The sequence below is a fragment of the Solanum stenotomum genome, chromosome 8 (assembly GCF_019186545.1).
Source record: "Solanum stenotomum isolate F172 chromosome 8, ASM1918654v1, whole genome shotgun sequence".
In the NCBI taxonomy this organism is placed as follows: domain Eukaryota; kingdom Viridiplantae; phylum Streptophyta; class Magnoliopsida; order Solanales; family Solanaceae; genus Solanum; species Solanum stenotomum.
The window spans coordinates 55,480,635-55,498,988 of NC_064289.1; the positions used below are offsets into that span (position 1 = coordinate 55,480,635).

Here is an 18,354-nt window from a genome sequence, read left to right on the forward strand (position 1 = left end):
CATTAGATAGGAAACACCCCACAGGAAATGTGAATTTGGCACCATTTGAACAGTGGAGAAGTGCCTATTTCTGCTTGCTAAATGTAAGTTGTTAGCTTCAACTCCGTTACAACACTCCTTTAGATTCAGTGATGTACGAAGAATTTTATTAAAATAATATCGACTTATTATCATAATTAGACTTGCAATGAGTTTGGGTCTACATTTTAATTTAACTTGCTATTTTATACTAATTTTTTTTTCATATTGTATGCAGACATCTCCAATTTGTTCAAAAAATCATACACTCACAATGTCTGGATGGCTAAATGTAACAAATGAAGAAGGCAAACAATTTTGTGTAAAAGGAGGCTGTGGAGATTATACTAAAGGAGTACTCGATTGCATTCATCATGTCAAACGCCATTTTTGGTTCGCGAACAAGGCCACTATTAAACATATCTACGATACCATCGATATTGGTTGCAACACCTCACAAGGTCTTTCTTTCTTTTTTTTTGTTTAACAGATTAATTTTTATACGCTGATAATATATATAGGGTAGTGTATGTATCCATTCATAAATTACACATGAAGATTTTTAAACATCTCTTTTTATAATTTTTATTCTAATAAAATATATTAAATTTGTTTTTGTACTTGATATTACTACTAATTCCTTCATGCACATTGCAGGTTTCAGTGGAACAAGTTTTTACCCCCACTAGGGTTCAAATCAGCATCAACTTATCCTCTCTTTATATTACACATATATAGCAATCAAATAGAATAAAAGAAGCAACAAGTATTATGTATTATAGACATCAAAATTATGTACTTTATTTGTTTCCTTTGGAGACAGTTTAGACTGATTTCTCATGTGTGAAGGAGTCAGTCACCTTTTCTTTTGTATGCATAGTAATCTAATAATATTTCTCTCTTCTTTTTTTCTTCCTACAAAAGAATTTTCGAATATTTGTCAACCTATAATCCTTAAATATCATTTTATTAGGTGATTAAAGTTTATGAGAAAGAAGAAAATACTTGCATTGAGTATATCATTGGAATATGCCTCAAGGCAACTATGATTTTATGACTTGCACAAAAATAACCTGGGTCAACTAATCATCCAAGTCCCTACGGGGCTACGGGCACATCCGAAAAAAAAAAAAATTAAAAAAAAAACAATTATCCCAAGGTTCAGAATTACATTTGTTGAGCAACTTCTTAAATATTTTTTTTAAAAAAAGACAAAAAATAACTAAATGATCTTTGATATAATAAAATAGAGTCGAAAGATCATATGTTTACTCCCATAACATACTTCTTAGAAACCTTCCACAAACACTAGCCTTAGTCACTAAGGCTTTGATCAAATGAACAAATCACCAAACATTGTGTGCTAGTTTTACTCTACTAAAACCCCTAATGAACAAAAACCGTTAAATGTCCTACCAATAAAGAATTTCGTGTCTCGCACAATCTCAACTTCATTGTACTAGGCATAAAGCAAAATTTTTCAAGCTATTCACCAGTTAACTTGAGTAAACGTTTTTAGCTGCACTTCAAGACAGGCAGACACTCGCAATATTATCAAACAAGAGGAGAGGAGAGGATCTAAGCACATCTTGCCCCTATACCTTATCCCTATCTTTGTGCAATAGAAAAGTTGATTTCAGTAGACCCTCAATACAATGGCGCATGACCAAAAGGTATATAACACTCGTAACATATTCTCATAATAATAAAATTGCTTGTTATCTCCATTTCCATTTTCAACAACGGTACCAGATGAGACTTCAGGTTTATGATTGTGAATCAATCCTAAAATTCAAAGATCTCACCATATTTGTCAGACAAATTAGGGGAAAGGCGCATGTCAAACTGGCAAACAAAGTAGAATTACGTACATTGCAGTTTCTCCCTTACTAGTCATCAAATAGATATTCACAAATTGAAAACACCGTTCCCTTGACAACCCACATGAAGGGAGATTAAGAAGTAACCAAGTTCTTTCACGGAATTTATTCGTTCACCCCAAGCACAATAAGACATTGCTGTTACAAAAGTCCCAGACATGCCTGGAGACAATTTTGTGCATCATCCCATTGCGTATTTCTGAGTCCAGCTACGAGCAGTGGTTTCGTATTTGGCCCTGTCAGTCTTGTACATGTGAGCAATTTCAGGTACAAGAGGATCATCTGGGTTTGGGTCTGTCAACAGAGAGCAGATGGACAGCAGGACCTGCAAGCATATTGTTGGTTACACCTTCACCCAAAGGTAACTCAAAAGGGGAAAAAGAGATACGTTGCACAAAATTTAAGCGGTAGAAAAACTTTTTTAAGATTTGAATATTTCTGAAGGGAGAACTCTTTGCACAAAAGGAAGGGTCAAGAACAAAAGGGAAAGCTTTGGAAGGAGTAATTAAAAGTTGCAGTTGCAAGAAAAAAGACAGTTAACCTCACTTCACTTGAAATGGAACATTTCAAAACTTCACTTGTCTAGAAAATAAGTCAGCTGCATCAAAAATACGAGAGTAGGGAGACCTATGCTGATTAACTTAATTTTCAATAGCAGAATCATCCTTGAGAACTTTACAAGTATCAATATGGACTTTAGATTTTTGTAAAGAGCAATTCAAGACCCAAAAAACAGTGTTAAATCGGGGCAATGAAAAGAAAGGTTAAGCTCCAAACCTTGGATATGGTTAATGCTGGACTCCACTGCTCCTTGAGAATATCTAGACAAATACTTCCATTGCTATTGATGTTGGGATGGAAAACCTTAGTTCTGAAGGCAACCTGAAACAGCAAAAAAATCATTTGTAAAATCACCACCTCAGATTATTACAATGAAGAGAACTTCATTTAGACAATTCATAAAAGTGCTCAAAAAAGACAAGTAGACAACACACTTAATATCCAGATACAGGTTAACTTGTTCTAACAGCAAACTGATGCTAGCTCCTTAGTTGTTAATAAAATTAAAGAGACAAGTAAATAACGAGAACTGAAGGTCAGACCTACACAAACAAAAGCTGTACTGCTTCTGCAAGAAATGTTTTTAAAAACTCATAGTTGAGATGGTTTTACTAAGGCTCCAACATATGAGCAAATGCAAGCAAAATGATCACTCTCCTCCTCAATAGAAAAAACAAAGTAGTGAACACATAAGTGAAGACCAGGGATATTCTGGAGTTGAAGTATACCTTTGGAGGCTTAAAAGGATAATCTGGAGGGAAATGAATTGAAACCAAAAATACACCTCCAGCATAAGGGCTATCTGTAGGCCCCATGATTGTTGCTTGCCAATGGAACATATCCTCTGCCACTGGACCTGTATGAAGCCAAATATGCTAGTGAATATGAGCATAAAGGTTTCTACCAGGTGGTCACCGAAAATAGAAAAGTGAACATCTGGAGTGCATTCCCTTATACATAATAACATTCCACAAAGGTCGCAATCAATGACAGCATAGCCACCATGACCTCCTTTCCATCTTAATAATTTTTGTTATTCACAGATGAAAGAGGAGTAGAACAAGACAAATCCATACTGGAGGAAGCATCAAAACAACATCATCTTTAACGCCTATCCAATCCATAGAGAATAATACAACCCCTAGGAGGCCAGTTATGAATTGTAATGTCAATCAAGCTGAGAATGAAGGAAAAGTGAAGCACAAGAAAGAATGACACACAACTTGAGGTACCATTCTTCACATATTAATTGACATCAATGACATCTTGTATTCTCATGGCAAAGAGCGCGACAAAAAGAGTTGCTAGAGACTAGAGTGACCAAATAATGCAAAATGATGTGTATTCAACTGGAATGCACAAATCAAAATGGAACAACGAATAACATAAATGATGTTATTTCACAGACATCTTTACCATGCCATACTGCTTATTAAATCAAAGAGCAGATAGCTTCACCACCAACTAAGATAATTATTTACTATATTTGACATATCTGCTAAAAGTTACTCCGAGCCATTATCTGCAAAGAGAAGATGGAAGATCCATTTTTTATATGGTAGAGTCCAACCCAAACACCCTAAAACAAGGACACTATCATCAATACATGAGTAGGGACCTATAGTTCCGTTGGCTAAGAAAACATAACTCCAGAAAGCCAATAAATTGAACAATGGAATAAATAGTTCAGCTAAATTACCAGCACTGCATGATGTGGGAGGATCCTTCTGCAGATCCTTGAGCTCCTTCAATATCCTCTTCGACGCCATCAATTAGCCCCCGTACCTTCAACTGCAAACCCTGACCTGATATTCAAATGAAAACCTTTACCACAAACCATAGATCTTCAAATTCCACAAAAGCAACAACCAAGAAAAAGTAAACCACAACAAAATAAAAATAATAACACATAAATCAAGCGCAGATCTAAGCTATTAATATCACACCTATCACACCCACTACTTTCAGCTCATCACAAATTCATAAAGACAAACACATTACATACAATTCTTTTTAATATAATAAACCTCACTCAAAATTCACCAACTATAAACCTTAAAAGTAACATAGGATCTAATTGATTGTTCATATAAAAAATCATAGATCTGTTTAATTTTCTGAACAAAACCACACATTCTAGTGGATAGATATACTTCCTTCAGCTCATCACACAATTTTTGTATATGTAAAATATAATATTAAAAAATTGCACATACAATTAGCTTACTAACTCTGAATCCACTGACTCTAAATCCCGAATTTGCAGCTAAGGCGTTATCCAGAAACTAATTAATTGCTAATAACTAAAAAAATTAGATCTGCTTCATTCCTTGAATAAAATCATACATTCCAGTAGGAAAATATATACAACTACTGCTTTCAGCTCGTCTCACACAATTTTGTATATGCAAAGAATAATATTAAAAAATTGCACATACAATTAACTTTACTAGCTCTAAATCCCAAATTAGCAGAGCTAAGACATACCCAAAAACAAATTAATTGTTAATTATAAAAAAGAATAGATCTGCTTCATTCATCAAATAAAATCATACATTCGAGTGGAACATATAGAAATACTGCCTTCAGGTCGTGACACAAAATTGTACAAAGAATATTAAAAAATTGCACATATAGTAAAATTTAGTAGCTCAGAATCAACTCACTAAATCATGGAATTAGCTATCAAAAACTGTTTAAAAAATTGAACAAAAAAAAATAAAGAAGCAAGATCTGCCTAATTCAAGTGGATAGATATATATACAATACTTCCTTCAGCTCATAACACAATTTTGTATATGTAAATATTAATATTATAAAATTGCACAAACAATTAACTTTACTAGCTCTTAATCCACTGACTCTACATCCCGAATTAGCCACTAAGACGTATCCAAAAACTAATCAATTGTTAATAGCAAAAAACAACATAGATTTGCTTCAATTTCTTAAATAAAATCATACATGCTAGTGGAAATCCATATACAAATTCTGCCTTCAGCTCATGACACAAAATTGTACATGTAAAACTAATGTTTAAAAAATTGCACATATAGTAAAACTTAGTAGCTCAGAATCAACTCACTCTAAATCCTGGAATTAGATATCCAAAACTGTTTAAAAAATTCAAAAAAACAAAAAAAAAGAAGAAGCTAGATCTGCCTAATTCAAGTGGATAGATATATACAAATACTTCCTTCAGCTCATCAAACAATTTTGTATATGTAAAAATTAGTATTAAAAAATTGCACATACAATTAACTTTACTAGCTCTTAATCCACCGACTGTAAATCCCGAATTTGCAGCTAAAACTAATTAATTGCTAATAGCCAAAAAACCTAGATCTGCTTCATTCCATAAATAAAACCATACATTCATGTGGACATCCATATACAAATTCTGCCTTCAGCTCATAACACAATACTGTATATGTAAAACTACTACTAAAAATTGCACATATAGTAAAATTTAGTAGCTCAGAATCAACTCACTCTAAATCCTGGAATTAGCTATCCAGACCTATTCAAAAAAATTCAAAGAAGCTAGATCCGCCTAATTCGAGTGGATAAACATATACTACTTCCTTCAGCTCATCACACAATTTTGTATATGTAAACATTAATACAAAAAAACTGCACATACAATTAACTTAACTAGCTCCTAATCCACCGACTCTAAATCCCGAATTAGCAACTAAGACGTTATCCAAAAACTAAATAATTGCTTATAACCAAAAAAAAAACTAGATCTGCTTCATTCCTCAAATAAACCATACATTCGAGTTGATATCCATATACAAATTCTTCCTACAGCTCATCACATAATACTGTACATATAAAACTAATAGTTAAAAAATTGCACATACAGTAATAAATTTAGTAGCTCAGAATCAACTCACTCAAAATCATGGAATTAGCTATCCAAAACTGTCTAAAAAAAAACTAGATCTGTGAATTTTGAAGTACCTGAAAGTGATGAAACTGGTTAGAGAGGTGGATTTGCTTGAGTTGAAATTGAAGGAGACGGAGATTGCAGAGGTGGAAAAGGATATTTTTGAGCCAATAGCAGAGTAGTTTGGAAGAAATGGAAGAAGAGAAGTATAAAATGGGAAATTGGAGTGTTATAAAGGAAGTATTCAGTAGGGTCCAGTTTCTAGAATCCTCTTGTACAAGTCATAATTTTAGCGTATGATCAACGCTAACGCCACCTTTTTATACGTTGCTCTATTGTTTTTTTTCCTATCCATAGGGTTTCGGCCTTTCGGAACGTTAGCGTTAGCGGGTAATTATGATCTTGAACAAATAGATATATTTATTCTATGTGACAATTTCATGTTCTACATAGCGTTCTACAATGGTGGATCCAGAAATTTTACTTCATGGGTGCTCAAATATTTTTAATTTGAGAATTGCTATATAAAGTGGGTGCTTAGTTAATACATTTGAATAAATTATTAGATATTACAAACAAATATTAGTGTTTATGCAAAGTAATGGGTGCTTTTCTACATGTATTATGTCATTTAGGACACGTGTGTCTACTTGTTTAATTTTATACAAGTTAAAGTGTCTACTTGTACACACTCAAAGTTGAAGTACTTAGTTATTCGTTGAAACCAAGTTAAGGGTTATGTTTATGTACTATGTCTTCTAATTTAGCCAACTTTTATTTATATAAATCTTGTGTAAGCAATTAAGCTTTGTCATTATTCAATCTAATTGCGGCCTAACTTATGTTCATGTGATTCTAAAGTTAGGAGGATTTTTTAGTAGTGTGATAGTATACTCAAAATGTTGTAAATTGTTTGATTTATCACCATTACAAATAAGATGTTTGATATTGAGTTAAATCTGATATATCTTTTTTTTCACGTATCATTACTTAATTTAATCATGTGTTTAATCCAATTTTTAAACTCATAACTATATTATGCTATAAAGTATCAATATCAGCTATGAATAAAAAAATTCGTACGTGGGAAAAGTTTCACCAATTATTGTCTTTTATTATCATGGAAGACAATGAACTAGTCCTTAATATCTAAAAATGATGTTTAATCTAAAATTTGTAAATTTAAATTTTTGAAAACTAAGATCGCTAGTACGTCTGATTAAGTGAGATAATTTTCAACTACCTAATTAATCCTCTATTCTAACTATTATCCCCCATAATTTTTTAATCTAAAATCATATCTTTGATAAGCGTTCAAATGCAAGTGCATCACATAATAAACTTGATTCATTAGTTGACTGTGTCTCACAATAAATCTAGTTGTTGACTGATTAGTGCTTAATTGATGATGAGCTAACATAGTTTGTTAGGATTCAATTAGAAGATATTTGTAAATTGAGCACGAGGTTTATTTTAAATGTTACACGCAAAATAATGATCAATACAATTTCTTTTCTCTTTTTTCTTAGCTCAAGTTTATAAATGCAGTTATGGATTTTGTGAGCTTATAATTTCTTAGTAAGCTATAAAGTTATATCATATCTTATCTAATCATCTCTCTTCGATATTTTTCTTCTACTTTCTTACTAATTATTTATTTTCCCTTAAAAGGGACAAAATGGAATCTTTATTCTCCAACCACAAGGAAGAAAAAAATGAAAATGCAGAGACCCTATTCTCTTTCGGTGGAAAATGGAATCTTGTAGGACCCTATTTCCAAGTTATATTATGGAGAGAAAGGTAGAGTCGCCAAATGGACATTGGGTAGATTTTTATAGTCAATTATTTATAAATTATAAATGTTATTTTAATTTATAATTTTTTTGCCAGGGAAAATTAGTTCAAAAAAATATAATAGTTAAATTAAAAAGATTTATAGCATCATGATATATTATTCAAATTATAAGAGAGTATGTTATATCATTTTCTCAAACAAAAGCATTTTAATTACATGGATGTTTATTTATCCTCCTAATTTTATTTTACTTGAATTTAATATCATCCAAAAGAATGTCGTGGCAAAAAGAAAGAAACCAAAAAAATCAAAACGCGTAAAAAAATAAAAAATTTAAAAATAGTCCTACTAGTATATATAGGACTAGTATCCCTTTTTAGAGTCAAATTATAAAAACTTTGATTAACATTTTTACCATGTACTTTTACATCATATTGATATGCAAAAAATTATGATTTATAGTACTTTTCGTATAGTTTTTGAATATCTAATTTTTTTTTGTTTAAATATCAAATTAATGCAATCTAATTTGACGAGAGGAATTTGCTCGGATGGTAAGCACCCCTCACTTCCAACCCGAAGGTTGCGAGTTCGAGTCACCAAGGGAGTAAAAGGGGTGAGAGCTCCTAGGGAGGGTAAAAAAAAAAATGCAATCTAATTTTACTTTGAAATTTAGTCAAGTTAACTTTCGAAAAACACAACATGACAAATAAAAGTGGACGGAAGGAGTATAATGAAAATAAAATTATTTTAAAAAGAACCCACCCACAATCACCCCTCCTTCTTCGGCAGATTTAACACTAAAGCAGAAGACTAATAGAACAAACGGTAAGGAAGTTGATCTTCCCATATACAAACTTTTTAACTCCAAATTGCTTTAGGTAGTATTCTTCTTTAAGAAAGGAAGACTTCAAGAGTCGTATTTAACCAAGGGAAAGCATATAGCTGCTGCAATTGAGATCTCTAGCAATAGAACATTCGACAGTAAATGCAGCAGTGGAAAGGGATCAACAAATGGTGTCGGGTGGTCGAACCATCACCCTCACCATGAGAGTAACTTAAAGCTTGAGAAATCATGTGAAACTGTGAATTTGAGTGTTGCACATAAATTCAGCCATATAACACTTTCTGAAACAAATCATCTTACTGAAAAGTTAGAAACAGCCACTAAATATTCAACAACAGTTCAGAACTACAAAAGAAACCATACAGGGCTTACATAGTAGATGTCATAATAAGTATTTGCTTAGCCTTTAACAACAATCACTTGTAGAATTCAAAGTCAGTGTCAGGCTTCTTCACGTTCGTCCTGTAACCCTTTTCAAAGTCCTTTGGAAGGATGACATATCGATTCTTGCGCACTGCATGCATACCAGCTTCTTGACAGATAGCCGTAATCTGCAGATATGTCAATTCATGTTCATTTCACATAAGGTAAGGCCTCAGCATAATAATTAGTGTTGCACAAGTGAAGAAAAAACAGTTGCAGCCAAAACAAAGAACGATTATTGGAACTAGAACCCTGATTTCCACAGTTTTATCAACAAAAAAAAATATAGAGATAAGAGACGAACCTCAGCAGCACTGATTTTATCAGGGCGAGAAACATAATCTTCCAAGTCAACCTCATCACCTAAGTTCATCTTAGCCGTGCATACCTGCCATAAAACAATTCAGCGTTAATTTTGTTACATTGTATAAAACAAAACACAGAAAGGCTCTCAGAGAAGCAGAAAGACATTCAAGAATCCATCAAACTGAACTTCTTCCTACAATATTTTCCTCCATTACTTTTTTAGGAGAGGAGAACAAAGAAGAACACATCATGAGTATAAAGATTATCCAAAACCCACCTGAAAAACGAGCCTTTTTTGACGTCTATCAGGCAACGGAAATTCAATCTTACGATCAAGCCTTCCAGGACGTAAAAGTGCAGGGTCCAGTGTGTCGGCTCTATTGGTTGCCATAATAACTTTCACATTCACTGTTTGGTCAAACCCATCCATCTACAGAATACAAACTGAGGAAAATGTGGCTCGTCAAACAATGCAGGGTCTTGCGTTATTCTGGAACTGCTTTATAACATGAATAGAAGCCTACCTGGTTTAGTAGCTCCATGAGGATACGCTGGACCTCTCTATCAGCTCCAGTCTGAGCATCAAACCTAGCAGTAGCAATTGCATCAACCTCATCAATAAAAATGATTGCTGGAGCATTTTCTTTGACTAGGCAGAAGACATCACGAACCATTCGTGGACCCTGCAAAAATCAGTGAATAAATCAGAAGATAAAATCTAGACTAAATAGAATCAGATGATGTCTCATCACTCTTCATGGACACAGTATGATATGATAGTCACGCTCCAGACAGAAGAGAAATGTATCTCAAAGGGAATAAAGTAGTAGTTGATCTGAAGTTGCATAAAGACTTGGGGTGACATAATTGATCTGAAATTGCATAAAGACTTGGGGGAGAACATGATTGAAACCAGACTGCTCGTCCACATAACTGAACTTATCCTACTATATTAGCTGTGAAGAAAGCAACATCTGTCTCTCCAGCCAATTCTACATGAAAGATCATATACAAGATATTCTCCTAGTCAACATGATTGAGACAGGGGAAGCCCGTGCCTCTATCCTTCCTTTTTGTTTGAAAAGGGAAGTAGAAGTCTACATATTTTAATCAACCTATGGAGGAATATCCAGGGCATTCTATGTTACTACTTTATAGTGAGAAGATCTTGACAGGTCTTGTATTTTGACGAAAAATGTAATCAAAGAAACGAAAAGGTATTGAGCCATTCACTATTGAGATAGGCCTTGACTTGAAGTACTCCAGAACTACATTAGATATGCGAGTTAGTTCATAAATCGGAGAAGGAAGGTGAATTGATTATTGACATGAAAGACACTATAGCAGAGTTACAATGTCAAAAGAAATTTAGAATGTACATTTTTATAAAGAAAGCATTTTTATGAACTCTGTGAAAACTTTACTTTGGGAGAAAAGGGGTCAGCTACTTTGCTAGAATACAAAAATAAAATAAAATACAAAATACTCTCATTATCAAATACTACAAGACATTTATAAACTACTTGTGACTGTTAGGCATCTGATTTGAAAGTAAGAAATTAAGTTGTTTCCAGAAAGCTTCTTTACCTGCAAGCCATCAGAACTTTGACTATATTTTGGATTCAAGAATAAGTAAATTACTGCATTAAAAACTGTTTGCCATAGCTTCAAAAACTACCCGCCAGCCTAGCTATTGAACAAATTTAAAAAGAAACCTGTAACTCTTGACTTTTTCGAACATGCTTCTGAAGCAGCTATATCATCATAAATCGATTATATACCACCATAACTCCTTAAGTGCTTAACTATATACAGTCCCTATTCATCAGGGAGAGCAGTAAGATTTAAGAAATGCATCACCAAGCAAACCTCTATATTGTGACTTTCATGCTAGACCACTTATTATAAAGGACTTGCTGAGCTTAGGATGGTAAAAGCAAACATGTCAATAGTGAAGGTCTGCTAAACATCTACTTTTGACTTGTCCTTAACTTGGTTGCATATTGGATAGGTTTGCTGAAGCCAACTCATTAAAAGTGAAGGGTACATGTGTCCCTACACTTGCAGGACTATGTCCCTCAGAACACAGAATTCTTGCGATGTTATTGATCTTTTTAAATTCAGAAATTGGGTAAAGTATCATCTTAATTCTTATGTGTGGTTTCTAAATTTGTAATGGTTAATTTCAAGAAATAAATAAACCAGTATCCTATGCTAGATGATCATCTAGTGAATCTTCATAAAGCACAGTTGGGTCCTTCAACTTCAAAGGAGATAGTATATTAGTTAATAACCTTATTCTCGATCCCAATCAAGGTTACTACTACCTATGAAATTGGAAAGCCATATAGGCAAAGAGATTAAATGCTATTCTATATCTCTTTTTATGAGATACAAACACTTTAAACAGAAAACTCTGACTGATATCCGGCTACTTTGATCTAAAGTATATTGATGCGTAAATTAAGAGTTCACAAGCATACCTCGCCCAAGTACTTCTGAACAAATTCTGAGCCAACCACCCTTATGAAGGCTGCGGTGGTATGATGTGCTACAGCCTTTGCAAGCATAGTTTTCCCAGTGCCTGGTGGACCATAGAGCAACACACCCCCGGGAGGATCTATACCGATCTGCTTGTACAACTCATGATGAGTTAGAGGTAACTCGACAGCTTCACGAATTTCCTGCTTTTGTATGTCGCAACCTCCAATATCCTGGTATTAGAAATAAATAAGGCCACTTTTGGAGGAAAAGAAAACAAAAAACTATTGAAGGCTTAAGAACTCCCTTCACAAAGCTTGGGAGATGATCTCTTTAGCAATATTGTAAGTTTGTAACTAGTTGCAAGAAAGGTTCCCAAAGAGCTTCTGAAGGTTACAAGAATGAAATGTTTATTGAAGCTTTTGCATACATGAGAATTACTTCCTTTCAGTCCTTAACAAAAAAAAACAACTAATTTCAAGTATACAGAATGGACCCTGATAAGCCACTTGACCAGATTACCAGCTTTACAGCAAGTCAATTAATAGGACTCTAGAAAAGCCATAGTACCTATCACTGTTAGGAGATTATGACTTCCTCCATAACTACAAAGATTCTTTTACACCCAACATGTTTTCGTTTTCATTAGATAGCTGGTCACTGCACTAATGAAAATTGACTTTCTATTGTACGAGATCAATAAGTTCGGTGCTACATAACCAAAATTCAAAATTAAGAGAATTCTACGCTGAAATAAGTCTGAGATTCAGAAAGACTCATAATTTTCCTCAAGTTGAAATTTAAAAAGCCTCTAATTTGCTATTATTACTGTAACAAGTAGTAATACAAAAGACTCCACATAATAAGAAACCCTAACCAATGTATTTAAGCAAAAAAAACCCTACTCTGAGCAGCTCAGAAGTATAACACTTACATCGTAAGTAACATCAGGCTTCTCCGACTGGCTAAGCAGAGAAATACTGGAATCAGCCTCAGGTGGCAAAACATCAACAAGCGCATTTGAATGGCGATTTCAAGGCCACAGAAGCCGACGGCTTAAAAAGCTCTCGATTAATTGTACTAAGTATCCTAACATAGTAATTAGAACCCGTAGTTGAACCTACAATAGCGTTATTCTGATCAATCATCTCCATGAACTGTCCAATTACTAACGGCACCGATTGGATCCTTTTGACTTCTTCCTGTGCCCGTAAATGTTCTCGCCTGAGGTTTTTGAGCTCGTCCTTAACGTAATCCTCTTGGATCTCGATGAATTCGAGTTGCCGTTGAAGTGATTTCAGGCGAGCGTATAGGTCATCTTCTCCGTCGGAAGGAACGTCGGTGATGGAGGTTTCCGGCCGTGTTGCCGGTGGTTTCTCGGCGGGTTTCGGGTCGAGAACCATCGCTGTTGCCATTGTTGGAGTTGTTTGATTACAGAGAGAATGAGGAAGAGGGGTGAGAGTTGGATAAAAGTGGAGTAGGGAACAAGAAAAGAGAATATCAAATTCGTGAGTTTGCTTTTGGGTGTTCGGACTCGGGTATGGGTCATTTACTATTCTCTATTTTTGAAGAAAATGCACAAATAGCCATATTTAAGGATCCATGTTTAAATAATGACCAAAACTTACCAATTTTTTTTTCAATTTGAAAACTCTTTAGTTTATTCGAGATTTCACTTTTCAAAAGTTTGAAATTCATGTAATAATCTTGTAATATTGTATTTTTATTTTTACTTTTTAAAGTTTAAAATTTATGACAATATCATGATATTTCTAGATGAGAGGTGACCTATTTGTTCAATGAATTTCCAAACACAAATACCCTAATTATGGGAAAATTAGTAAACTAGTCCAAAAAAATAACTTAATTAGTAAAAATATCCATACTTTATAAATATTAGTAATAATGTCAAAAATGTCATTATTTTAAAAAACTTTATGCATCTTAATTTTCTTCCTACTTTATATCCCATTGACAATTAAATGTTTTCAATTAATTATCTATCCTATTTTTAAAAAAATTCTCTCTCATATTTATCTTTTCAGATTCATAATTCTCTCTCTTATTTAAAAAAATATATATATTTCTCTCTCTCATATTTGTCTTTTCAGATTCTTAATTCTCTCACTTATTTTAAAAAAAAATTCTCTCTCTCATCTTTATTTTTTCATATTATCCTCCAACATTCAAGTTGCCCATATATCTCTTCCCTAAATTTTGGTTGTTTTTTTCAGAAATTAAATCAACAACAATCCCTTTGATTAAGGTATTAATCTTTTATCCTATTTTTAGATTTCTTTTCTGATTTTGTTTTTGTTTAAAAATCTTTAAAAATTGTTGTTTGTTGTTGAAATTTCGGTTAGGATTCATTCTCCAATGGCTGAATCTAAGAGGCTTACTAGAGGTATCCATCTTAATCAACAAATTGCTAGCGATTTTCCATCCTTTAATCTATTTATTACTCAAGAAATAGCGGATAATGTAGGATCCGCTGCTAAAATAAGGGAAGAGAGACGATCAGAACATTTAGAGGACCCAATCGGTCTGCAAAACCTTCCTCAAATTCAGAACGGAAATGTAGAATCTTCATCTGTTTGTGGTGATCTTGAAAAAGACGACGAAGATCGAATAGTTGTCGAAGAGGTATTTAATTATTTTTGCATGTTCATTTTTTTGCATGTTGAGTTGAAGTTGTTAAAGAACAATTTTTTTCAATAATTTTATTTTAGAATGCAGTTTTATCTTCTTTTTTTTTTTTTGTATTCAAAATACATTTAGTATGTGTATTGATAGTGATTAGATTTGTAAATGTTTATGGTCAATGTGCACGTCTGTATGTATTTTGTATTCCCAATTTTATTTTGTTTATGTATTTTGGGGATATTCTTGTTAGCTTTGTTAATAGCAAAAGCTAAAAGCAAAGCAACATGAAGAAGATCACATTGTTTTTTACTGTCATTATATAAACAGGTGGCATGAATTAAATTTCTACAAAGGTTTTATAAAGTAAATCCTTAAGAATACTATTAAACAATTAGTTTGTATCCAATCAAGTAAGATACATATTAAATCACTCAGCAACTGTTCTGATCATCTGATGCCAAGTCTCAGTAACATTAAAAGCACATCTGTATCGGAGACAACCATCATACCTCATCAGAGCATCAATGTGATATACCAGACCACAAGTGAGGGCAAGACCAATATGCAAGAACAGACCAGCATGGAAGATCAAACCAAAATCAGTCATGATCAGACACCATTACCTATGCATAGGATCAGACGTCCAGGCCCTTTCAATACATCTCCATATCTAACAACATTCGGATCATCTGCTGATTTAATATTATAATTATTACTAATGTCTCATAAAATTGATTTCTTGTAATCAATATAATTTTTGTATTTTGTATGTTATTCATTAATATTTCATATTTATTTCAGGTAGTTCATCAATGCAGCCTTTCATTTTTTAACTAAATCACCCTTTCATCTTTGATCTTATTTCTGGCAATCATGATATAACTTTGTTGGATGCATATCGTTCATGGGTCCAACAAGGTCTACTTGCAAAGCATGAGAACAAGTAAGTATTAGACACGCATATTATATATATTTTAGCCATTTCAAGTTCATTTGATTCTGATTTTGATTAAATTTTATTATGGATTTTTTATAATAATTTCTGAGCAATATATATTATTTGATATTAATTACATTATATGAGTTGATGTTTGCACATTTATGTATTATGATATTTATATACGTTGTATTTTTATTTAGTTTCGTGATTTTTTTTCACGCTGAATCAGTTAATTATGTTGTATTTCGTAATCATAACAGTATCGGAGTTGTTGTTGGTTATTTGTATTCTGAATCTGATTGTGTAGTTACACCTTTGTAATCAATAAAGAAATTGACTGGTCTGATTAGTGTGATTTGTCATATTCTGTATTTTGAATCTGTTTGTGTAGTTACACCTTTGTATTAAATAAAGAAATTGGCTGGTTTGATCGGTGTGATTTGTCATATTCTGTATTTTAAATCTATTTTTCATGTTGTATTTTGTAAACTTTCGAGAGTCTGAGTTGTTGATTGGTTATTGTATTCTGAATCTTAGTGTATAGTTTCAGTTTTTTATTATTTACAATTTTTGAATAGTATGTTCTATTATGTATTCAAATTTTAAGTGTTATGTGGTATTTTGGTATTCATTATCAAATTCAATATACATCTTTGTTGAATATGTTTTGTATGGGTTTAACATTGTATTCATTCTGATTGTTGTATTTTTTTAGGCAGCATGACCAAAATCGATACAAGAAGAATAAAGAAGATATTCCAGTGCCAATGAATTTTGGTGTTGATCTTATAAACAATAAAAATTGGTTTTACAAGTTGTCCTTCAAAGGACAGTTGCTGAGTGACTCGGTAAGTAAGAATTATATCTTTTTTTCATTAATAATGATTTTTATTAGTTAATAATTTTGTATCATTTTTTTTTCAGCATATCAATGTTATTTTCTATTATTTGCGAAAGAAAGCCAAGTATGAAGTTGCAAGCAGATATAAATACACAACCGTCGATTGTGTATTTACATCCAAAATTTCATCGATTTGGGAGAAGTATGCTGATTTGGATAGTGATGTTTGCTGCGTTGATGAAGAGCATATTATAGGTGAATACATTACAGGGTACAAAGTGCATGTTGACATCCTTTGGCATCTGGTGGATCACATCTTTGTTCATGTACATGTTAAAGACAAATTCCATTGGGTATTGGCAGTAGTATCTCTTAATGATAAACGTATAAACGTTTATGATTCTTACAGAGCAGCAGGTCACAATGCAGCGATAATGTGTGAGGTAAAAAAGTTGGCTCAACTCATTCCTCTAAAATTGACAATGACTGATTATTACAAGAACAGAGGAGTAGATATATCTCTGAGTCAAGAAGAGAACGAGTCTTTTGATATAGTCTTTATTGAAAACATACCTCAACAGGAACATGGCAGCTTGTAAGTTGGTGTATTATTTTGAATTTAGTATTCTCATATATTTATCTATTTGTATCGTTATTTTCTCTTCTCTGATTGTATGTAGGGATTGCGGTATTTATATGCTTGCTTATGCTGAGTGGCTGTCTTATGGACAAGGAAATATGGTCGGTAAATTCGATGTAATGTTTTTAAGGTCAAGATACGCTGCACTTCTTTGGAACTATGACCAACGGAAGAATGATGCTGGAGCCATTAGTGATAGTGAGGCACCCCCAAGGCATAACAGGTTTCAGATAGTTCGGAATGATAGGGAAACAATTGAAATACATTAGTTGTGTATTTTGTTTAGTTAATCTTGCTTTATTATGAACTATTTTGTCTACTTTTTATTATGAACTATTTTGTCTACTATATTATGCAAAGTAATCATTTTGATCTTATAAAGTGTTGATTCATCATTAAACAGTTTTGAGACATATTACTGTATTTCATTGATTGTGAAGTGTTGAACTCTCAAAAATACATTATCCAAAGTCATCATGTGTTCTCAATAGAGTATTTAAATACAAATGATTATGATTTCAAATACAAAGATAGGTTGCCGACCTCTCAAATACGGATACAATTTGTGTTGCCACGATATTTTTGTATTTATTTTAGATATAATGAACTTGAACAATTTTGTCTTTCGTCTTGATCAATATAGTTGTATCCTCTGTTACTTTCAAAAAACCAAGTCAATTACACAAGGTCAATTTGAAGTAATATATTTAAACGAATACATAATAAATGACGATACAAACTGACATTTGAATACATAATTGTATTCATTTTACATATAATGAAATCGAACAGTTTTGTATTTCGTATTGATCAATATAGTTGTATCCTCTGTTACTTTCAAAAAATCAAGTCAATTACACAAGGTCAATTTGAAGTAATATATTTAAACGAATACATAATAAATGACGATACAAACTGACATCTGAATACATAATTATATTCATTTTACAATTAATGAACTCGAACAGTTTTGTATTTCGTATTGATCAATATACAATTTGTGTTGCCACAATATGTTAGTTTAATTTTTGTATTCATTTTACGTATAATGAACTCGAACAGTTTTGTATTTCGTATTGATCAATAT

At 32.7% G+C, this 18,354-nt stretch overlaps 1 protein-coding gene and 2 pseudogenes across 3 annotated transcripts; 1 reads left to right on the forward strand and 2 right to left on the reverse strand.

Annotated features, from left to right (window-relative positions):
• Positions 1-1,840: 1,840 nt before the first annotated feature.
• Positions 1,841-6,587, reverse strand: LOC125874167 (ubiquitin-conjugating enzyme E2-17 kDa). Of its 2 annotated transcripts, none has more exons than XM_049555006.1 (5): positions 6,426-6,587; positions 4,159-4,264; positions 3,188-3,315; positions 2,676-2,780; positions 1,841-2,223 (listed from the first exon to the last, which is right to left on the reverse strand). In XM_049555006.1, exons 2-5 carry the CDS (start codon positions 4,226-4,228, stop codon positions 2,080-2,082), a joined length of 447 nt encoding a protein of 148 aa, XP_049410963.1. In that variant the 5' UTR covers positions 4,229-4,264; positions 6,426-6,587; the 3' UTR covers positions 1,841-2,079. The 2 variants fall into 2 exon arrangements, with proteins under 2 accessions (XP_049410963.1, XP_049410964.1); XM_049555007.1 differs by having other exon boundaries at positions 4,159-4,244; positions 6,426-6,565.
• Positions 6,588-9,225: 2,638 nt separating this feature from the next.
• On the reverse strand, positions 9,226-13,677 carry LOC125874135 (26S proteasome regulatory subunit 6B homolog; annotated as a pseudogene). The gene is made up of 6 exons (XR_007447233.1): positions 13,138-13,677; positions 12,206-12,436; positions 10,247-10,405; positions 10,000-10,152; positions 9,721-9,804; positions 9,226-9,544 (listed from the first exon to the last, which is right to left on the reverse strand). The product of XR_007447233.1 is annotated as a 26S proteasome regulatory subunit 6B homolog (transcript).
• A 902-nt stretch (positions 13,678-14,579) lies between these two features.
• On the forward strand, positions 14,580-17,536 carry LOC125873965 (uncharacterized; annotated as a pseudogene).
• Positions 17,537-18,354: the final 818 nt, after the last annotated feature.

Excerpts from the sequence above, each read along its gene's own strand:
- LOC125874167 (XM_049555006.1), bottom strand. The coding sequence starts at position 4,228 with ATGGCGTCGAAGAGGATATTGAAGGAGCTCAAGGATCTGCAGAAGGAT. Across the intron at positions 3,316-4,158 it reads TCCCACATCATGCAGTGCTG|GTCCAGTGGCAGAGGATATG; the intron begins GTAATTTAGCTG and ends GGCTTCATACAG. Across the intron at positions 2,224-2,675 it reads CAGCATTAACCATATCCAAG|GTCCTGCTGTCCATCTGCTC; the intron begins GTTTGGAGCTTA and ends ATATGCTTGCAG.